The sequence below is a fragment of the Neoarius graeffei genome, chromosome 23, assembly GCF_027579695.1.
Source record: "Neoarius graeffei isolate fNeoGra1 chromosome 23, fNeoGra1.pri, whole genome shotgun sequence".
In the NCBI taxonomy this organism is placed as follows: domain Eukaryota; kingdom Metazoa; phylum Chordata; class Actinopteri; order Siluriformes; family Ariidae; genus Neoarius; species Neoarius graeffei.
Genome location: NC_083591.1, coordinates 1,095,541 through 1,118,888, shown reverse-complemented (window position 1 = coordinate 1,118,888; position 23,348 = coordinate 1,095,541). Strand labels below are relative to the sequence as shown.

Sequence of the window (23,348 nt, the reverse complement as noted above, 5' to 3'; positions counted from 1 at the left end):
AGAAAAACATTCACTGTATTTGCATCAGCATGAGGCGCAAACACAAAATGTTTTATATCTTACTGCATCACATGTGAAGAAAATAACAACAGAAAATGTCGGCTATCAACTGATAATTTCACTGTTTTAAGGATTACAATTTGGTATTTTTTTTTTCAATTAAAATAATTTATCTTGTTATTTTAGTGTAGAAATTGCTAATCCCATTTCCAGAAGAGTTGTGTTCTGGAAATGGGATTAGTTTATTATTAGCTTAGATTATTAATCCAGAGGTGCTGAAACTTCCAAAATGTCTCTTATGTTGCCAAGGCCGAGGTCTCTTAACTTCCCGTTAGTGATCTTGATTGACTACAGCTGGTAGATTCTCTGTTCCTTCATAAAAAGGGTTTGTTTACAGCACTCACTGGATTGACCAACACACAGTAAAATGGGAAAGTCCAAGGAGCTCAGTGCAGATCTGAGAAAGAGGATCGCAGATTTACACAATTCTGGAACGTCTCTTGGAGCCATTTCTAAACAACTGCAAATTCCAAGATCAGTTCAAACAATTGTATCCAAGTTATTGTGAGGTGTCGTCACTTTGCCAAGTCACTTTGCTTCAAGAAAACCCAAACGGTCACCCTCAGCTGAAAGGAAATTGGTTTGGATGTGTGTGTGTGTGTGTGTGTGTGTGTATATATATATATATATATGCCCTGTGATGACCTGGCGACTTGTCCAGGGTGTACGCCGCCTTTCGCCCGTAGTCAGCTGGGATAGGCTCCAGCTTGCCTGCGACCCTGTAGAAGGATAAAGCGGCTAGAGATAATGAGATTATATATATATATATATATATATATATATATATATATAACCCTGATTCCAAAAAAGTTGGGACAAAATACAAATTGTAAATAAAAACGGAATGCAATGATGTGGAAGTTTCAAAATTCCATATTTTATTCAGAATAGAACATAGATGACATATCAAATGTTTAAACTGAGAAAATGTATCATTTAAAGAGAAAAATTAGGTGATTTTAAATTTCATGACAACAACACATCTCAAAAAAGTTGGGACAAGGCCATGTTTCCCACTGTGAGACATCCCCTTTTCTCTTTACAACAGTCTGTAAACGTCTGGGGACTGAGGAGACAAGTTGCTCAAGTTTAGGGATAGGAATGTTAACCCATTCTTGTCTAATGTAGGATTCTAGTTGCTCAACTGTCTTAGGTCTGGACTGCAGGCTGGCCAGTTCAGTACCCGGACCCTTCTTCTACGCAGCCATGATGCTGTAATTGATGCAGTATGTGGTTTGGCATTGTCATGTTGGAAAATGCAAGGTCTTCCCTGAAAGAGACGTCGTCTGGATGGGAGCATATGTTGCTCTAGAACCTGGATATACCTTTCAGCATTGATGGTGTCTTTCCAGATGTGTAAGCTGCCCATGCCACACACACTAATGCAACCCCATACCATCAGAGATGCAGGCTTCTGAACTGAGCGCCGATAACAACTCGGGTCGTCCTTCTCCTCTTTAGTCCGAATGACACGGCGTCCCTGATTTCCATAAAGAACTTTAAATTTTGATTCGTCTGACCACAGAACAGTTTTCCACTTTGCCACAGTCCATTTTAAATGAGCCTTGGCCCAGAGAAGACGTCTGCGCTTCTGGATCATGTTTAGATACGGCTTCTTCTTTTGAACTATAGAGTTTTAGCTGGCAACGGCGGATGGCACGGTGAATTGTGTTCACAGATAATGTTCTCTGGAAATATTCCTGAGCCCATTTTGTGATTTCCAATACAGAAGCATGCCTGTATGTGATGCAGTGCCGTCTAAGGGCCCGAAGATCACGGGCACCCAGTATGGTTTTCCGGCCTTGACCCTTACGCACAGAGATTCTTCCAGATTCTCTGAATCTTTTGATGATATTATGCACTGTAGATGATGATATGTTCAAACTCTTTGCAATTTTACACTGTCGAACTCCTTTCTGATATTGCTCCACTATTTGTCGGCGCAGAATTAGGGGGATTGGTGATCCTCTTCCCATCTTTACTTCTGAGAGCCGCTGCCACTCCAAGATGCTCTTTTTATACCCAGTCATGTTAATGACCTATTGCCAATTGACCTAATGAGTTGCAATTTGGTCCTCCAGCTGTTCCTTTTTTGCACCTTTAACTTTTCCAGCCTCTTATTGCCCCTGTCCCAACTTTTTTGAGATGTGTTGCTGTCATGAAATTTCAAATGAGCCAATATTTGGCATGAAATTTCAAAATGTCTCACTTTCGACATTTGATATGTTGTCTATGTTCTATTGTGAATACAATATCAGTTTTTGAGATTTGTAAATTATTGCATTCCGTTTTTATTTACAATTTGTACTTTGTCCCAACTTTTTTGGAATTGGGGTTGTGTGTGTGTGTGTGTGTGTGTGTGTGTGTGTGTGTATATATATATATATATATATATATATATATATATATATATATATATATATATATATATATACCTGTGAGTGTTTAGTCTATGTCTATTTCTTATCTAGAGTGTTTATACTATTTATATTGTTTATTTCAGTTATTCTATTTTTATTTATTGCATTGCCTGTTTGCACCGTGGGTCAGAGAGGACTGAAATTTCATCTGTGCTGTATGTTGAGCATGTATAGCATATTTGACAATAAAGTTGACTTGACTTGACTTGACTTTGGATGCTCAGGAACAACCTGGGAACCATCATGGCACAGCCCTGCCATGAACTGGAAGCTGATGGATCACTGTCTGTCTACAGTTCAGATCACCATGGACTAAGAGGCTGCTCTTCAAGAAATAACCTCCTGCTCCAAAATTGGCATCTTCAAGCATAACTAAAGTTTGAAGCTGACCACTTGGGCAAAGGAAAAGCCTTCTGGAGGAAAGCTGTATGGTCAGATGAGACAAAGATTGAGTTGTTTGGCCACAATTACCCCTTTTCCACCAAATCAGTTCCAGGGCTGGTTCGGGGCCAGTGCTGGTGCTGGTTCACAACTCGTTCAACTTGCGAGCCAGCTGAGAACCAGTTTGCTTTTCCATAGCTCGCGGTGCTAAGGGGAGCCATGTCATTACATCACTGTATACATCAGTTACATCGCGTGTTTGCATAAACCTTGGCGCGAACATCGAAGCAACAACAACATGGAGAAGAAGAAGCAGCAACAACAACAACAACAACAACAATAATGGATGACTCCGCGTTTGTACAGCTGCTGCTTCTGGCTTTACGGTGCTTCATTGGGATCAGAAATGGCGCCCTCTCGCGGTCTTGCTATTGTTGTTGGTCTTAACAACTCCCCCCCCCACACACACTGACGTAAGCAGTTCTTTCCTCTGGCCCAGCAGAGAGTTGGCGCTACCCTGGAACCGTTTTTTCTGCCCAGAGCCAGTTCTTTGTTCAGTGGAAACAGAAAACCCGGTTCCAAACTAAGCACTGGCCCCGAACCAGTCCTGGAAATGCTTTGGTGAAAAAGGGGCAAATGACCACCATGTACAGAGGGACACTGTAGCAGCTGGTGGTGGTGGTAGGATCATCATGCTCTGGGGCTGTTTTGCTGCCAGTGGAACTGATTCATTGCACAAAGTGGATGGAATAATGAAGAAGGAGGATCACCTCAGAATTCTTCAGCATAAACTATCAGAAATTTGAACACAACTTGGGAGTTACGACAGGACAATGAACCCAAACACGCATCAGAGCTGGTTGTGGAGGATAAAGCAGGCTCACATTAAGCTTAAAACAAGTCCTGACTTCAACCCTATTGAAAATATATGGACCGTGCTTATAAGTCGAGTCCATGCCAAGAAAAAAAAATTTCATTGAACTCTACCAATTCTACCATGAAGAGTCGTGAAATATCCAACCAGAATTCTGCCAGAAGCTTGTTCATAGTAAACCAAAATGTTTCGTCAAGGTGAATCTTGCGAAGAGACATTTTACCCAAATATTAGGTGTGCTGTATGTATAATTTTGACCCTGTGTTGATTTCAGAAAACCCAAAGAAATTCTAGTGTTTTTTTAATTAAAGCTGTGTGCTGTACAATCATTCTGCCACAGAAAAAGAACAGTTCAAAGAAATGACTGAAAGCCCAAATATTGCCCTGACATTCAGATCCAAGATGACATTCATGTCACTGTATGTAAACTTCTGACCACAACTGTATAAGCAGCAGCCACATGGACCCATAGGGGACCTATTTTTTTGTGATCTCTTCCTTCATATTCATCAGAAGTGCTACCGGGCGCGGTTTGTTTTGCCTGGAAACACTTGCTAAAGGAAAGGTGATGGAACACAACGGTAATAATGCCTCTGACCCAACTTCTTTTGACAAAATACAATGAAGTTGGTCAGTAAAACTATTAAATCTTTTCTTTGTACTTTTTTTTTAATCTCAGTTAAATAAATGTTTGCATGAATTAACAAATCACAGATTTTTGTTTTTGTTGCATTTTGAAAAATATCCCAACTTTTCTGTAAATGGGATTTGTCCGAAGAAAGACAAGAGTTCATAATCTCACACAGAGGAAGTCAGTAACGGTCAGAGACGGACACTAAAGACCTTTTCCCACCAAAAGCAGAAAGTGAACAGTTTTAGAAGAACCACAGTGGGCTTCCAGTGTGAGATGATATCCAGGAGAGTTAAAATCAACATTATTTACACTTTTACATGCTGAAGTTATTTGAAGTGTTGAAAAATAGGATGTAAATTTTGTTGAACCTGATAAAGCAGGAAAAGGTAATAAAGTTATAAAGGTAATGTATAAACACACACACACTGCAGATGGAACTTCACTAACACCGACATGATGAACTTACTGCAGTTTAAAAATCTCATCTCATTATCTGTAGCCGCTTTATCCTGTTCTACAGGGTCGCAGGCGAGCTGGATCCTATCCCAGCTGACTACGGGCGAAAGGCGGGGTTCACCCTGGACAAGTCGCCAGGTCATCACAGGGCTGACACATAGACACAGACAACCATTCACACTCACATTCACACCTACGCTCAATTTAGAGTCACCAGTTAACCTAACCTGCATGTCTTTGGACTGTGGGGGAAACCGGAGCACCCGGAGGAAACCCACGCGGACACGGGGAGAACATGCAAACTCCGCACAGAAAGGCCCTCGCCGGCCCCGGGGCTCGAACCCAGACCTTCTTGCTGTGAGGCGACAGCGCTAACCACTACACCACCGTGCAGCCCCAGTTTAAAAATAATAAATATAACAAACATTGTTTTAAAAGCAGAAGTGTGTTCAGATATTTTGCATTTAGATGTAATCTGAAAAGGAAGTGTGTTAGTGTGGAATTCATACACGGATGTTCTGAGGACAAAAATAAATGTAAAAGCAAAAGAGAGCAAAATGAGCATAATGGTGTCGAGTAGCACAGAGGAACAGAACATCCAGGGTGTTAATATTATACACACTTGATAATAAAACTTTGGTTTCTGGAGTAAATTTGTGAATAATTCCATTAATATGAAATAAACTTGTCAGGCCACTATAACACATTTTGCACTTCAGGATAAATAATAAGTGCTGTTATTTTCAGACAGATTAAATCTCATCCTTCATCTACAAGACTAAACTTATAGAGGAAAAAAAGAAATATGAAGTTATTAGCATGATTATGAGGCAATCATCTGTGTTCTGGTGAAATTGAACCTCAAATATAATTCAGGCTTGTCTTCCACCAGACTGTTAAACTGTCATTTATTTCATTACACTGTAATAAGTGAGTTGTTCTTAAACAGGTGGACAGAAGCAGTACAGCAGTGATGTGTTCTTACTGTAATAATAATTATTTAAAGTAGAATGTGGTCATTTCTGATCTGTAACCTCCTGTATTAAATACACGTTTTAAATCCACTCATTACAAACACTAATATCAAACTCATAATTCAGATCTACAGAGTAATATTATATATTTGATGAGTGGTGTGTATTCATTTATTTAAGAAAAGATGGGGGGGGTTAAAACGAGTGAGTGGAGAAAAGTGCAGGGTTGAGTCGCTCTCTGGTCCGCCTGCTGGTCAAAGCTTGTAACTGCATCAGGTGGAAAAAAGTGAAAGACCTTCAGCTCAAACAATTCTATATTTTATCTTTATTTAAGGGCAGTGTGTAAAATTCTGCAACAAGCTGTGGGGAAGACAGAAGGAGCTCTTTATATGGATGAACTGATCATACACATAAGTTGTGTATATTAATCAAATCAAATCAAGTTTATTTGTATAGCGCTTTTAACAATAAACATTGTTGCAAAGCAGCTTTACAGAATTTGAACGACTTAAAACATGAGCTAATTTTATCCCTAATCTATCCCCAATGATGAAGCCTGTGGCGACGGTGGCAAGGAAAAACTCCCTCAGACGACATGAGGAAGAAACCTCGAGAGGAACCAGACTCAAAAGGGAACCCATCCTCATTTGGGCAACAACAGACAGCCTGACTATAATATTAACAGTTTTAACAGGTATAACCCTCAACTGTCCTCATGGGGCCGTATTAGTGTATATAGTGTACAGTTCATATAAATGACATGTATATTTTCTTATATATCACATTTACTTGTACATGAAGTTGATGTTTGTGTGATTGAGGATGTAGTTTTATGGTATTTCTTATTAAACCATCCAACAGCACAGAGTTCATATTCATGATCTCACATTTATCGCGAGAATGATGATATCAATAAAATACAGACTTATTAATATACTATTTAATGCTAATCTATAATTTTAATTCCGTTTTAAAAGGAATCTGACAGCCGGAATGTGTGGCGTTTATTTTTCATCTGATTTATTGGTGGAAATTTCCAGGGAAACTGCTGTCTGGGTAAATGATGGTTTCAGACCTGCTGTGAACATCTCCGCCCCCTAGCGGTCACTCGGCGTAGGGACACTCTTTACATTCTACGTTGCTGTAGAGGCCACGCCCCGTTTGTGGGCGAGCAAATGAGCAGCCAATTAAAGAATTAATTCTTCAAGACAAAACATGGAGTATAAAACTAACTAAACTTGCCTTAAGCAGGACACTAAATATTTATTATAATAAAAAGTGAACGGTGCATGGCGCAGGATTGTGAAGTGGTGGTCAGCGGTGTGACTGTCTCAGGTTTTGTTGATTATATTATCACAGCAATGACAGACAGAGAGAAGCGTCATGTTCACTTTCCCAGTTTAATATCCATTTTATAAAACAAAATGCAATAGAACTCCAGAGTGAAAATAAAGTGTGTAACAGCAAGAATCTCCATTTCACCGCCAAGTACAGAGACATCTCATCTCATCTCATCTCATTATCTCTAGCCGCTTTATCCTTCTACAGGGTCGCAGGCAAGCTGGAGCCTACCCCAGCTGACTACGGGCGAAAGGCGGGGTACACCCTGGACAAGTCGCCAGGTCATCACAGGGCTGTACAGAGACATAAAAGTCATTAAAGAGAGAGAGAGAGAGAGAGAGACATGTCCATTTGGTCCCTTCACACTCCAGTTTTACATCCATTCTGTAAATTTCCTTGGCCTGGTTTCAGTACTGTTTTTAACACACACTCGTGCACTTCCCCTCGGCTCCCTCCTGAAGCACACTTCAGATATTTTTTAGCTTGTAGTTTGTTTGCTGCGTCTCACTAATAATGAGAATGTCGTTATCGTCACTGCACAAATGTACAACGAAATTTAGATCATCATAGGAGAGTAAAGCCGCTGCGTACGTGTGCGCCACCACTCTTGGGCACTTCAGCCCATGTTAACCAAACCGCATGTCTTTGGACTGTGGAAGAAACCTGAGCACCCAGAGGAAACCCACACGGACATGGGGAGAACATGCAAACTCCACACAGAAAGGCCCTCGCCGGCCACGGGGCTCGAACCCAGAACCTTCTTGCTGTGAGGCGACAGTGCGAACCGCTACACCACCGTGCCCATTTAATACTTAAATGTGTTTACTTTGGTGTAATACACGTGCACTTCAAACACAAACCGTTTTGTTCTGTGGAATAAAAATGGCAGCGTGCGTTCGGTGCGAGCTGACGTCAGCGTGCTCAGTGCTGCTAACAAACTGCATAGGTTTGTTTGTTTAAATTGTAAAGCTACAGTTAAAGTAACATTTGGACTCAAAAGCACAGAGGAAATGTTCCTGTTGTCACTGGTTGCCATGGCAGCTCTGGCTGTTACCTCTTAAGCCCTGCCCTTTGTGTTCAGTGATGCATGATGGGACAGGTGAGTGCAGCAAGCTTCCATACTGCTTTTTTTTTTTAACTGCACGACATTTGCTCGTTTCTCAGAGGAAACAAAGTAAGGTTTGTGATGTGAGACAGTTTACCCAGAATGCATTGCAATCTGACTTTATGAGTCAGAGTGAGGTGGTTTATACTCATAAAAGAACGATAAACATTTCGCAGTTTGTCCCACACTTGGGCTCTGATTGGTCAGAAGGTATTGATTAATTGTCTATCACAGCAGCTCTGACAGTGGTGCAGCTGCACATCACAGGTTTATGGAAAATTAATGCACTCGTTAGTTTCTGTAGTAACAGCTCATTCACAGGGCCGTGTATCGCGGACACTTCAGTGACGAGAAACAGATTAAAAACAAGTGTAACTGTTAAAGTGGTGACAAATGTCATGTCTCTGGAAGGAGTCTCCAGCGTCAGCGCTGTGTAACAGTCAGAGGTGAAGCTGGAACTGTAAGGACAGAGGAGTTTACGCTTCTTTACAGTTTCTCAGTAACGTGATGGAACAAACTGATTATTTTTCTCTTATTGACTTGGAGAGAAAAGAGAGAGTGGTGAGGGAACGACTGTTTATAGCTGCTTTAACGTGGGAATGTGGACGTTCCACAATATTAAATGGAACTGTAAATGGAAGAAAGGTTGTTTAATACATTTTTTAAAACCGGTAATTGTTGGCATTGTGCTGTGGTGTAAGGGGAATAAAACACTTGGGGACGTGCAGTTCAAGGAAAATAATCAGCTGCAGGGTGTAACAGTCTCTTTTCGGTCTCAAAGTGTTCGAGGAAGTCGATGAGTTTAGAAGCAGCACTGAAACAGACAGCTGAAAAACACAGTAAGTACTTCCTGTAGAGCTGGAAGCTGATTGGCCGATTCTGTTTGTTACCATGTTGAGCTGAAACTGAGTGTGTTTTTATCACTCAGTGTGTACAGGAACAAACACACACACACACACACACACGCGCTTCAGGGACATTTGTTCTGTACAACACATATACTTACTCCCAGATTATAATAATCTAATTAAAACTATATCTATATTCATTACTTTGTTAAAAAACTAATTTCTGACTCAAGTAAGAAATGAAAAATGTAAAACGTTCACAGTGTAAGAGGTTCTGATGGTTGTTCTTGCACACTTCAGACAAAAATAAACCCGAATTTGCAAAACCAATAATAATAATAATAATAATAAACAGTCATGTGACATGAATAAAACAGTGCAGCGCTCATACTGTCGTTTATTATTCATCCTTTACACCACAAAACCACCAGAAACACACAGGAAGTAACAGAAGCTCGATCAACAAAAGTAATGTGTTCGATCGAATAAAAACAGTTTAACAGCGAGAGTCAACAGATCCAGAGTTTAAATAAATTAACCGTCTTCGCCACCAACTGAAGCAAACAATAAACACAGAAATACCAAAAGTACAGATAAAACATGAGACACACGCAATAAAAACAAATATGACCCAAACCAAAAACAGAAATGTAAAAAAACTGTTATGTTTAAGTAACATAAATAAAACAATAAAATGATTAAAGCTTTAAAATAACCAAAAGGCTTTATTTGTCATAGATTTGTTTGAAAAATGATAAAGTATTTGCTGGTCCTGTGTGTAAATACGGGAGGTTTGTGGTGTGAATAATAAACACAGCTGATCGTTTATACAGTCTGCACTATTCTATTCAAATTCTCTCCACATTTTAGAATTTATTACATTTAATTCTGTTTTGATGTCATCTCACTGTCTGAAAGCACGCTATGTTTTTACGCTTTGGGGAGGTGCTAGGAAACACAGTCTAAGACTGGATGCCCCTCCTCTTCCTGTATGTGAGACACGCCCTCTTCTGGCACCACCTCTCCTCCCAGAATGCCAAGGTTTATTTCAGGCAGTTCGTCTTCTAACAGAGCGCCAGCGTCGTCCTCACAGTACAGACACGCCTACACACACACACACACACACACACACACACACACTGCATTATCTATCTTTATTAATTTATTCTTCACTGGGCGAGCATTCCTCCTCTACTGAGACGGACAGGTACAGAGACCACGCCTCCATGAGGACAGAGGCCACACCTCCTCTACTGGAACTGAAGGAGCAAAGCCACGCCCCATTCACTGGCAAAATTACTAACTGTATTATCTATATTTCATACAATTATATAGTATACACACACACACACACACCACCATCTGTCGTTCGCGCTGCTCTGCGGTTCTAATTGGCCTCTGTGTCTCCACGCGCCCAGCTGTCTGTCTGTCTGTCTGTCTGTCTCTCTCTCTGTCTGTCTGTTTTCTGAGAACAGTGAACACAAACCAGCTGCAGGTGGGATGGACAGAGAGCGGAAGTGACGTGGATTCATTCAAGTGTGCATCATTATGACAAATACATAAACAAACAAACGAATGAATAAATGTTGTTTATCAGTGAAACACTCTCACAAAAACCCCACAGGACCGGACAAAGTAATATTTTATTTTTCACCCGGAAGTGTGAACATAGTGAGCTTTTAAAATAGGCAGTAATTCACTCCGTGCACCTTTTTCCAGGTAAAAGATCCTGAAGGTGCAAAAAGTTCCAGTGAAGGCCTCAGGGAGGAGCAGAAGGAGAGCTCAGTGAGGAGCAGAAGGAGAGCTCAGTGAGGAGCAGAAGGAGAGCTCAGTGAGGAGCAGCTCAGTGAGGAGCAGAAGGAGAGCTCAGTGAGGAGCAGCAGGAGAGCTCAGTGAGGAGCAGAAGGAGAGCTCAGTGAGGAGCAGCTCAGTGAGGAGCAGCAGGAGAGCTCAGTGAGGAGCAGCAGGAGAGCTCAGTGAGGAGCAGCTCAGTGAGGAGCAGAAGGAGAGCTCAGTGAGGAGCAGCTCAGTGAGGAGCAGAAGGAGAGCTCAGTGAGGAGCAGAAGGAGAGCTCAGGGAGGAGCAGAAGGAGAGCTCAGTGAGGAGCAGAAGGAGAGCTCAGTGAGGAGGAGCTCAGTGAGGAGCAGAAGGAGAGCTCAGTGAGGAGCAGCTCAGTGAGGAGCAGAAGGAGAGCTCAGTGAGGAGCAGCTCAGTGAGGAGCAGAAGGAGAGCTCAGTGAGGAGCAGAAGGAGAGCTCAGGGAGGAGCAGAAGGAGAGCTCAGGGAGGAGCAGAAGGAGAGCTCAGGGAGGAGGAGCTCAGTGAGGAGCAGAAGGAGAGCTCAGTGAGGAGCAGAAGGAGAGCTCAGTGAGGAGCAGCTCAGTGAGGAGCAGAAGGAGAGCTCAGTGAGGAGCAGCTCAGTGAGGAGCAGAAGGAGAGCTCAGTGAGGAGCAGAAGGAGAGCTCAGGGAAGAGCAGAAGGAGAGCTCAGGGAGGAGCAGAAGGAGAGCTCAGGGAGGAGGAGCTCAGTGAGGAGCAGAAGGAGAGCTCAGTGAGGAGCAGAAGGAGAGCTCAGTGAGGAGCAGCTCAGTGAGGAGCAGAAGGAGAGCTCAGTGAGGAGCAGCTCAGCGCTGCTCTCCTCTCACTCAAAGGAAGAAAGGCTTCAAGAATGAAAGGGAATAAAATAAATACCATAAATCGATAAAAAAAAATTTTCGTAAATAAAAAAGCGAAGACAAATAAAAGAACCAATAAATACAACTGACAAAACAATCAAACAAACAAATAAATAATGGATGGCACATAAACTCGCGCTCTGATTGGTCAGTGAGGCTCTGCGTCACGCCCCGGCTCGCGCTCATCCTCTTCATGTGTGGAGCAGTGCGAACACACACACACACACACCTGAAGTGCTCCGGTACCGACCCGGACCCGGTTCCGTCATGGCGTACGAGTCTCGCGCAGGTAAAGTCGGCTTGTGGGCGGTTTCGGAAGCGGAAGACTGGAGAGGAGACCGGAAGGTAAGGAGTCTGATTGTGTCGCGCGACTGAAAAGTACCATTTGGTACCAAAGGTTCATTTTCTCCACCTTTAGCAGAATAAAAGCCCACATGTGAAAGTGCAGCACAAATACAGCACCTCATTATATTAGTTTTCTTTTAAAGGTGAATATATTCAGAATATGTTGTTTATATTATATTTAAGATTTCATTCAAACATTTCAGATTGTTTTAACCAAACTTTCTGTGAATAAAATATATAAAAATCAAATCTTCAGGGTACTAAACGGTACCTTTCCTTTTGCTTCCATCAGGAGGAACTGTTCTGGATCTTTATATTTACTGTGTGTTGATGAGCATGGTCACGTGACTGTAGTTTAGCTGGGACAGTGGTTTAATGGGTCGAGTCCCTTCAGCTTCAAATCACCTGAGCTGCAGAATAATGAGCTTTAGGAAACAAACCTTTCAGTGCGATATAAAATTATTATTATTATTATAATTGAGGAAATTTTAAAAAACCCCGAGAAATCTGCGCTATGAGCTGGAATAAGGGGATTAAAGGAAAAACAGAACTTTGTCGATAATTAGCATATAGCATACTTTTTTACCATGCAAGGCATGATTTTGGGATGCTTACGAGGAAGTACTTCCCCAAATAGAAAGTCCTGTGGCGATGGAAGGAAGCGTGATGGTAGCAGGCCTGAGAAGCTGGTAGCTACTAGCGAAGCCTCTGCACACAGGCGACTCATGTTAGATGGTCGTTACTTTGTCAACCTTGAGCAAAGGCAAATATCGGCAGCTATATGAGTGCCTAGGCAGCCCTTTTCAGGGACAGCACTGCCTACCCCAATTGGGGAAGCCCCTAGAAAAGGTGTGGGTAAACAAAGCTTGCTCAGATTTTAACCTGGATGGCAACGCGCGGTCAGCGGGCCTTCATCACAGCGAGAGGAAACAAAAGAACAAATTTACTGTGGCAACATGGAATGTCAGAACAATGTTGGACAACGACACTAGACCAGAAAGGAGATCTGCACTGATCGACATTGAACTCAGCAAATACAGCATCGACATTGCTGCTCTACAAGAAACAAGAATGGAAGGAGAAGGACAACTCCAGGAAAGACACTACACTTTTTACTGGATTGGGAAAACATCAGGTCGACGTGAGGCAGGCGTAGCCTTTGCAGTTCATAATAACCTTGCAAAAAGTCTGCCCAAATTACCGACAGGTTTCTCAGAGAGACTTATGAGCTTACGTCTTCACATTGGAAAGTCTCGGCATCTGACTCTTTTCTGCATCTATGCCCCTACCATGTCCTACTCTGATGAAGACAAAGAAAGTTTCTATCAAGAACTGAAGAACTGTTTAGAAAAAGTCCCAAAGGAAGATAAACTCCTGGTACTTGGTGACTTCAATGCACGTATTGGGTGTGACTATGTGACATATCCAGAAGTCATTGGTAAATTCGGCAAAGGAAATAAAAATCAAAATGGAGAACTGCTCTTAAATATTTGTATTGAACTTGATCTATGCATTACTAACACCTTCTTCAAACAACCAGATAAGAACTACTTCACCTGGACACATCCAAGATCCAAACATCCCCATCTCTTAGACTATGTATTAACTCGAAGATCAAATCTCTCAGATGTGCTTTGCACCAAGGCATTGCGAGGCGCTGAATGCTTGACAGACCATTTTTTAGTAAGATCTCAGCTCAAATTCAAGATCCTCTGCAAGAGACGTAAAACAGCTAGTAAATCCCCTAGAAGACTAAATTGTACCAAGCTCTCCAATCCAGAACATCAATCTAGACTAGCAGATGGGATTACAAGCGCGCTTGTAGAAAACACCATGATCTCCCAAGGTGATGATGTCGAAATGCAATAGAAACAACTTAAGAACATAATATGCCAAGTATCAGAGGATTTGCTAGGATACCCAAAAAGAAAATCCCCTGACTGGTTTAGGGATAATGAAGAATCAATCCAAAAGCTATTAAATGAAAAAGATGTGCTTTTCAAAAAACACCTGAACGTGAACTCGGAAAAGAGTAAAGCTGACTTCAAGGTTGTGAAAGCCAAAGTACAGAAGGAAATTCGTAGACTAAAAGATGACTGGTGGTCAAAGCTGGCAGAGGAGATGCAAGGCATGGCTGATAGAAATGATACTAAAGGACTTTTTTCTGCACTGAAAGCCATCTATGGTCCAAAAACAAATACAGTTGTTCCTGTGAAATCTGCAGATGGTAGCAAAATTTATACAGACAAAAGGTGAAATTACTGAACGATGGAAGGAGCACTTTTGTACCCTCCTCAACCAACAAGGATCAGCAAAACCCAATGCGTGTGATGGATTGACCAAACGGCCGGTGCGTGATGATCTATGTGACCCAATTACCATGGATGAACTGGAGAAAGCACTGAAAAGCACCAAAAGTGGTAAATCACCGGGACAGGATGGTATTCCAGCTGAAGTACTGAAGCATGGGGGTGAAAAGCTAAAGGCTGTGTTGCTTGACCTCTTCAACACCTGTTTTGAAAGATCCTGTCTTCCACAAGATTTCAAAGATGCTGTAATTGTAACAATATACAAACAGAAAGGAGAAAGAAGTGACTGTGGAAACCACCGGGGTATATCTCTTCTGTCAGTCACAGCTAAAATATTTGCCAAGATCATCCTCAACAGACTGAAGCGTATATCAGAAAACACTCTACCTGAGAGTCAGTGTGGCTTCAGAGCCGGCAGATCTACAACTGACATGATTTTTTCACTTCGTCAACTGCAAGAAAAGGCAATAGAACAACAGCAACCTTTGTATATTGGATGTGTCGACTTCTCAAAGGCTTTTGACACTGTTGATAGAACAACACTCTGGAAAGTTCTGCAGGCCTATGGCTGTTCTCAGAAAATCATTAAGATCATCCAATTATTTCACGATGGCATGGAGGGAAGAGTAACAGTAGGTGGTAACTTCACTGAACCTTTCAAAGTCAATCATGGGGTAAAACAAGGCTGCGTCCTTGCACCAACCCTCTTCACAATGTTCCTATCAGCTGTTTTGGAAACAATGCCCACTGGTCTTGATGGCATTTATTTACGCACTCGAACAGATGGGAACCCATTCAACCTGGCAAGACTCCGAGCAAAAACAAAAATCCGAGAGATCTGCATCCGAGAGCTTCTCTATGCAGATGATTCAGCTCTGTTAGCAAATTATCCTATTGCAATGCAAAAAATTGTGAATGCTTTTGCAAATGCTGCAGATCTTTTTGGGCTCAAGATTAATATCTCCAAGACAGAACTGCTCTTTCAACCTCCTCTTCAAAATAAAGAAAGTGTTCCACCTAATATCAAAGTCCAGGGTGAACCACTCAAATCTACAAACTGTTTCATGTACCTGGGAAGTGCAGTGACTAACAACAACTCATCAGACGCAGAAGTTGATAGACGGATCCAAGCAGCTTCCAAGTAGAGGTCTGCGCGCGACAGAATTTTCAGTCCCGCTCCCGCATTGTGCAGTCCCGCTCCCGCAAAGAATTATGATTTTCAGTCCCACTCCTGCCCGCGCCTGCCATATTTTGTCCCGCTCCCGCCCACAAATCCCGCATGATGCAGACGTTCGCGTTATTTCTCACGAAAGTTCTTGTCATTGGCTTGGGGAATTTCACCTAGCGCACGTAGCGAGGGTGCGCGCTGCCAGGCGGCATGCGCAGCTGAGGCTTTACAGAGATACCCATTGTGAGCTTCACTAGAGGAGCTCTGCTCTTCTGCCATGATCGGAGATCTCAAACACGGAAGAGCGGAAAGGAATCGGAAACGTATGCGAGATTAGACCACTGTGGCAGCGGGGGCGTGGCCAAGCAGCAGTCTGTGAATGGAGGGCGGGGTCGGGGAAGGTAAGTGGCTAGGTCATTACACCTGATGTCAATTTGTGTGTGTGTGTGTGTGTTTGTTTGTTGCCGGGATGGAGTATAAAGGGAGGGGGAGAGGAGAGGAGAGGGATTCACTCCCCAACCACAACACGTGTGAGTGAGTGAGTGAGTGAGTGAGTGAGTGAGTGAGTGAGTGAGTGAGTGAGTAAGTGAGTGAGTGAACGAGTGAAAGAAAGAAAGAAAGAAAGCTGAAAAGCTCAATAAACTGAGTGGGTGTGAACATGAACTCTCGCCTGCCGTGCTTCTGTGCTCCACCCACATCGGGGATTACTACAGTGGTGCTGAAACATGCTACCTTCCCCGACCCCGCCCTCCATTCACAGACTGCTGCTTGGCCACGCCCCCGCTGCCACAACCACATCCGCAAATTTAGGCATCTTAAAATGTTTTTATTAATGCCAAATAAAATATCCAGCACAAATTATATATAATAGACATAAATTAATAATTTATAAATTTTATTTTAAACACGTTTTTAGTTAGCGGGACTGCAGCTTATCACCTCTCCCGCCCGCGCCCACATTGTGCACTCCCCCTCCCGCCCGCGCCCGCAACGAGCTTTCAAAATTTGTCCCGCGCCGCACTGCTTTGCGTCGGGTCCCGCGGGTCCTGCGGGACTCCCGCGGGAGTGCAGGGCTCTACTTCCAAGGTTTTTGGAGCACTCAAGAAAAAGCTTTGGTCTAGACATGACATTAGACTTGTCACAAAGATAAATGTGACCGCTCACCGAATCCAGCGATGCATGTCGGCCGAAACAAATCCGAGATAATCGCAAAAGAAGCATTTTTTTTCGAAATTTGTGATTTTTGTTTTTTTCCATCATGTGCAAGTTGAGATCTTGAAGAATGCAATCAGTATTTCAGATAATAGATTGTTTTGTTGGAAAAGCATACATTTTTTGTTGCAAATTGTCTCGTTTTTGTCAGGACTGTAGCCTGCTGGGGGGTGTGGGTAAATTACCATATGGGCCATTCACATGAAGATTTAAGTCATTTGTTTATTTTTTTCCGCGAATCAGCTGTATGATCCGAGCTGAGCGCATGGCTACTTAACTGCATACCGGCGTGTGATTTCACTATGGAATGAGTTACTAAACAGAGCGCAGAGGAGCTGAAACACTGCGAAGCAAACAGACACACGGTATTTACATCGGAGATCACCATTTCTAGCAAAAAAAAATGCAACCTCGTTTTCCAGATTGAATGGAATACTTGAATGATCGGATGATACACGGACCGTTCTAGGATTACATTCCATCGGAGGCATTGGTGTGCGCAAGGCGCCGTTTCTCTTTCTGATGGGGTGAGTTTATTAATCTAAGGCTGTGTGGTTATTTTTGCATGTAACGGAGAGTGTTGTGGTTTGGTTAAGCCTAGGTCACAACCGGCTGTACGATTTTTTGGCCGTGTGATTTTTGGCGTTTCCCAAATCGCTGCGGGGGGTTTTTTTCACGGAGAAAGACGCGCATTGGCCGTAAGTTTGTCTTGCAACCTGAAAAAAATGTAAGTGCCCGTAGAGTTTGTTTGACATGACAAAGAACCTCTGCGGCTCGAAAATCAGCACATCACACGCGCGCTCTCGTGCTTTTCACACGTGCGCTCTCCGTGCGTTTCTTGCGTTTTTTGTGTGTAGACCGGCTGTAGGAGCGCGTACTGTACGGCCAGTTGTGACCGAGGCTTTACATGAAACTAGCGTTGTGTTAGTTGTGTCATCATCGTGCTATCTTTCTTTCTTACGGTGTGAGTAATTTTTCAACCACAAAATGTTAAAGTATACTTTAGGACTTATTTTTGTACTTCATAATTGTGTTGGGCATACTTTGCATGGAAGGAAAATTGATGTGGTGATCTTTGTTTAGATGAAAGTAGCATCGTGCTAGCTCGTAGGGGGTAGAGCTTTCCTTAATGTCATGCAAATGAGCAGCATTATGTGCCCGCCCTGCACCCAGAGTAGCTGAGATGGAAAACTTTGAGGGCGATTTTCTCCCTTTTCTGTTTTAAGAAGTATACACTTTCAAAAGGCCACACATTCTTCAAATATTGTCAGAGCTCCACATGGAAGGCATCATTGGAAAGCTTAGAAACTGTACTTTCTGAATCTGTCAATAACTCAAAATGCCCCCGGGCCGACATGTGTCCCTGGAGTCTGTGATCTGCCACAAATGTTTACAACCCAGTGGTTCTACCATCTCTGCTGTATGGTACAGACTGCATGACCCTGTACTGCAGACACATCAAGAAACTCACAGCCACACAACTCCGACATCTACGACAGCTACTGAAGATATCTTGGAAGGACAGAGTGCCAGATGTGGAAGTCATTGAACGAGCCAACACAGAAAGTGTTGAAGCTCTTATTGCGGCTGCACAGCTCAGGTGGGCTGGACATCTAGTGAGAATGCCTGACACCCGTCTCCCAAAACCCATCTTTTATGGAGAACTAAGCTATGGCGGGAGGAACCGCGGTGGCCAAAAGCTAAGATACAAAGATACACTAAAGCGCCACATGAAGATGTGCTCTATAAATGACTCCACATGGACAGAAAATGCTCTTGATAGATCTAAATGGCGAGCAACCATACATCAGGCCAAGATCTCAGTTGAAAAGGATAGAAAGGCAAGATATCTCAGAGCACATGCAGTTAGACACAGCAAGTGGACAGATACAGCTCATGAATGCCCGTTCTGTGGGAAACTATGCAGATCTAAAGCTGGCCTTGCAGCCCACGCACGTTATTGCTCCACGTAAATTCCCAAAATTCATAGTCATCATCGTTTACGATGGACAGCATATACACATTATATATATATATATATATATATATATATATATATATATATATATATATGAGAGAGAGAGAGAGAGGTTTTTTCTAACGCATTGTGTGAATATGTAAATAAGAGGTTGTTGTTGTTGTTGTTGAAGCCCGTTTAAAGAATTTGGCTGGACATCAAATCCATTTGTAGAAGAAAAATCAAATCCTAAACAGAGGAATAAAGCAGCGCAGCGCAGACAGACAGAGAGAGAGAGAGAGAGAGAGAGCAGGAAGAGAGAAAGTGACTGATGGGAAACTGGGAGAAGAAGAAGAGGAGTGTGGAACTCCTGCTCGTGGTGTTTGACTGAAAGTATTTGCTCCCAGTGAGGCTCTGGAGAAACTGCAGGATGTTCTGATGAGGATTTCTCTCCGGTGTTACTGGTTTGTGTGAACAGATGAGGAAGCCGCTGGTGGAGAAGAAGCGGCGCGCGCGCATTAACGAAAGCCTGCAGGAGCTCCGGGGTCTGCTGACCGACACCGAGGTGACGCACACCTGCACGCGCACACCGGTTCCGGGAGAGACACGGGAGGAACTCAGACAGATTAGTAATCAATCTCTCTCTCTCTCTCTCTCTCTCTCTCTCTGCAGTTGCATGCAAAGATGGAGAACGCAGAAGTGCTGGAGCTGACGGTGAAGCGGGTGGAGAGCATCCTCCGGGACCGGACACCTGGTGAGATCTGAGCCCGCGCGCGCGTGACGCAAACGTTTATTAATTAACCGCGCGTGGTGCGCCACAATTTACTCATGTTTAAGCAGGTGTGTGTGTGTGTGTGTGTGTGTGTGAGACCCAGAGGCGGACAGGATGGGTGGGGAGGTCAGTGAGCGCTTCACCGCGGGATACATCCAGTGCATGCACGAGGTTCACACCTTCGTGTCCACGTGCCCCGGCATCGACGCCCCGGTAGCGGCGGAACTTCTCAACCACCTGCTGGAGCGCCTGCCGTTAAACGAGGACCTGCAGGGCGGCATCTTTGATCTCGGGTCCGAGCTTCTGCCTCCTACGGGAGCGCGCGCACCGGCTCTGTCCCCGAACTCCGCCCTGGAGGAGACCTTCAGCGGGTCAGCTCCGGGCTCGGGGGGGCGGGAGGAGGAGCAGGAGGACCGGAGCTCCGCCCCTTACTGCACGTCCTTGTGGAGACCGTGGTAGAGCCACGAGCGCACCGGAAACACCTGTACACTGACGCAATAACCGGAATTAATTAATGCAAATCAACAAAAAATACTTTACACATTTTAGGGATGCTGCAGCACATCAGGTTTATAATAACACACACACACACACACACTGGACCATCGCTGCTGCACATTTCAGGAAACATTTCGGTTGTAATTGTGGAATAATCACAGATTCATCACATGTGACTCTGATGAAGCCCTTCAGCTGCCTGCCCACTGTTTCATCATTTAATACTCGGTGTGTTTCGAGTGCAGTCAGACTGGAGCCCAGTTTATTCTTTCTGAGTGATTTATTTATAGATGAGTTTTATAGCTGATGATGATAATAATAATACTTTAATGTCTGATTGTCTGTTAATGATAAACATTATTTATGAAATTAAGGTGAATATTTTAAACAGGTCTGAAGCAGTATTTTGATTCTCATTTGCATTTTTAAATTCTCTCCTGCAGTAACTGAGTCCAGTTACAGTAAGAGTGATTATTCATCTGTAACTGAGTGTTTTACTGAACTCCACACAAACAACAGAGAAAACACTAAAATCTGATTTCAAACCAAGTCTTAAACTGACAGAAGGGAAAAGAAAAAGCCCCTAAATCCAGTAAAAGCTCAGAGGGAACGGATTATAATGCACTTTTCCAAACAAATATATGATAAAAAACAACAACCCTCAAACCTTACCATCAGAGTTCATTAACACACTGCGGTTATGGGTTCATATCCACTTATAAACTCATTCTGCTCCATAAAGGATCCACAGCGTTTTCACTAAAATAATAATGAATGTAAGGACCTTTGAGACACTTTTTGATAATAAAACTAAATGAATGACTTTTCGTTCATTCATTCATTAATAAACAAACCCACAGCTGTGTTTAGAATCAGATGAAAACTTTATTACTGTAAAAAGATCAGATTACATTTTATTAATATCATCAATCGTCAAAAACTCAACATTGGTGTTTATAAAAATCACAAAGCCAAAAAAACTTTACTTTAGTAGAATCAGATCATTAAACGTAAAAACCTTCACCGGCTGCAAATGAAGAGAAACAACACAAAAGACACGACAGCAGAAGCTAATAAAAATGAGATTTTCTTATAATATGTTGGTAGGATAAAAGAAAAGAAACAACATGAATGAACATGAATCTGGAGAAAAGGATTAACATCTGAAAACAGTGTGCATTTGTATGAATTCATCTGAAAGCCTTAAGAACATCTTCTAAATATTATTGTGAACATGAATTGATGTGTAAAGCTCGAGTGTGTGAACTGTTCCTGCACACTTTTCCTGCTCTGTGACACCTGACTGAACTCATCACCCTGAGAACAAGTGCACAGTGAAGGGTTCGGGGCAGTTAGTGCCGGAGTCAGTGTTCTGTTCCTCCAGCATCAAGAAAACTTTATTTCAATTTACACACGACTCGAAGTCGATCAGAGTCCAGCACGTAATCAGGAGCTGCGCCTGCAGTGTGTGTGTCCGCAGGGCAGTGAGACAGAGGAGGGCGTGTCTGTCTCGCTACGTCCTCGCAGGTCAGCGGACGGGACGACACCTTCCTCTCAGAGAGATGCTTCGGTCCGAGCCCCACCCATATATTGGAGCCTGGGGGAATGCCCCTCCTCCTGAGCTCAGACTCCACCTCTTTCTGATCAGCGTCAGAATCGATGTTCAGAATTCCAGCCCTGTTCTCCTGATGGCAGTAATCCAGCGCTGCCCTCCAGCTCAGAGCCACATCACTCACATGGATATTACCTGAGAGACAGAAAAACCCAAAAGGAGGAGGAGAGTGAGATCAGAGACAGAGACTCACACCAGCTGTGCTCTAGTCGTCATACAGAAGATTGCTGAGACAGTTTTAGTTTTACTGCCTGGAAAATCATCACTTACTGCTGTAGCACAGAGCAGGGTATGTATAAGAACATGGCCTTGAATACCAGCCCCATTCATACATTCTTGCACAGTCTGATGGCCGACGTTTAGTCTTTTCTCCATAGTAATATGATGCCCAAGGGTAACCCGTGCTCCAGTTTCTGTAAGCAGAGTTTCCTCCATCACTCCACTGCCAGTCATCCCGCAGCAGACCGATCCAGAAGGTCGTGGTGCTGTTTAACCCTTCAGTCTTCACCTCTTCATTTTGCTGCTCGTCTCTGATGCTGACCAGGTCAGTGTAGTTCCTCCTGCAGTAACGCTGAGCTTCATACCACGTCTTACTCTCAAGGATTAGATGATAATCAGGAGTCTGTGAAGAAGCGTCTGTGGAGGTTAAAAAACCCCTGTAAGATCTGGCTTATTATTTGTATATTTACAATAATAACACATGATCTTAAACATAATCTCATCTCATTATCTGTAGCCGCTTTATCCTGTTCTACAGGGTCGCAGGTGAGCTGGAGCCTATCCCAGCTGACTACGGGTGAAAGGCGGGGTTCACCCTGGACAAGTCGCCAGGTCATCACAGGGTCTTAAACATAATATTTTAAAAATTACAATAATCAATAAAAATATACATTAAAATATGCATATAAAATCAGAAATTACCTTGTTTATAGCACATGAAAGGTTTTGTATCTGTGCACTGAAGACTTTCCCAGGGACCATCAGCTTTCATAGCAGCACAGCAGGTCAGTGGCCAACAGGCCCCTGTCACGTTTCTGAATGTTACAGGATCACCATTCGACCATTTCTCACTGAACTCACCACGACGGAGACCGATCCATCCATAACCGATACCAGACTTATTCAATATATTTCCCAGTTCAGTGTGGTCTTCATCAGAGTCCACAGTGACGAGGTCGGTGTAATTCTCTCTGCAAGCTGCCTGAGCCTCAGCCCAATTCATATAACCCGGAATTAAATGGAAGGTAGCGAGGCGGCTGTGGACTGGAGGAGAAAAGGCTGTGGAAGAAATTTCTCCCGTTAATGGAGCAGGACAGAGAGGAAAGGAGGGAAATGTGATGTTTTCCATTCAGACTGAGAGACGGATTGCAGCTCCAGAACAGCTTGAAGTGACTCAGAAAAGTCAAAACACTGTGAAGTGAACAGCTGGAGCTTCATACAGATGTGAAACGCTGAATGTCAGGATGAAGTAAAGACTGGATTTTGTACGTGATCGTGTGGTTTTAGTTAAATTGACGATGATCGGTTTGTTGAAATTGATGAGTGTAATCTGTCCTGAACCTGGAGTAGCTCACTGCATGTGGATGATAAACAGTTAAAGGAAACTCAACCCTGAATGATTTGCATATTCACCATCTACACAGGCAGGGCCATAAATATTTGGATGTTTACAAAGTTATTGTTAATTTCACTGTCTACCACAATACAGTG

General features: G+C 43.1%; 3 protein-coding genes across 3 annotated transcripts in view; 1 reads left to right on the top strand and 2 right to left on the bottom strand.

Moving 5' to 3' along the window:
- The window catches only part of LOC132871416 (putative C-type lectin domain family 20 member A), a 91,838-nt gene that overhangs the window by 25,213 nt on the left and 43,277 nt on the right, over nt 1-23,348 (bottom strand). The window lies entirely within an intron of this gene.
- On the top strand, nt 13,401-20,125 carry LOC132871965 (transcription cofactor HES-6-like). Its single transcript, XM_060906621.1, has 5 exons — nt 13,401-13,516; nt 14,060-14,159; nt 19,235-19,321; nt 19,429-19,510; nt 19,632-20,125. The coding sequence occupies exons 1-5, from the start codon at nt 13,401-13,403 to the stop codon at nt 19,985-19,987; spliced, it is 741 nt and encodes a 246-aa protein (XP_060762604.1). The 3' UTR covers nt 19,988-20,125.
- LOC132871418 (secretory phospholipase A2 receptor-like) overlaps nt 21,017-23,348 on the bottom strand; it is a 51,710-nt gene continuing 49,378 nt past the window's right edge. Inside the window, exons 3-5 of the mRNA XM_060905568.1 lie at nt 22,560-22,916; nt 21,909-22,274; nt 21,017-21,773 (exon numbers count right to left, since the gene is read on the bottom strand). Coding sequence (XP_060761551.1) covers nt 21,424-21,773; nt 21,909-22,274; nt 22,560-22,916 — 1,073 coding nt within the window. The 3' untranslated portion in view covers nt 21,017-21,423. The remainder of the gene's footprint in view (nt 21,774-21,908; nt 22,275-22,559; nt 22,917-23,348) is intronic.

Bases quoted from the DNA above. Each gene is read 5' to 3' on its own strand.
- LOC132871965 (XM_060906621.1), top strand. From the start codon at position 13,401: ATGTCCTACTCTGATGAAGACAAAGAAAGTTTCTATCAAGAACTGAAG. The intron at 13,517-14,059 runs GTGTGACTATGT...TGACTGGTTTAG, and splicing joins GACTTCAATGCACGTATTGG to GGATAATGAAGAATCAATCC. The intron at 19,322-19,428 runs GTGACGCACACC...CTCTCTCTGCAG, and splicing joins GTCTGCTGACCGACACCGAG to TTGCATGCAAAGATGGAGAA.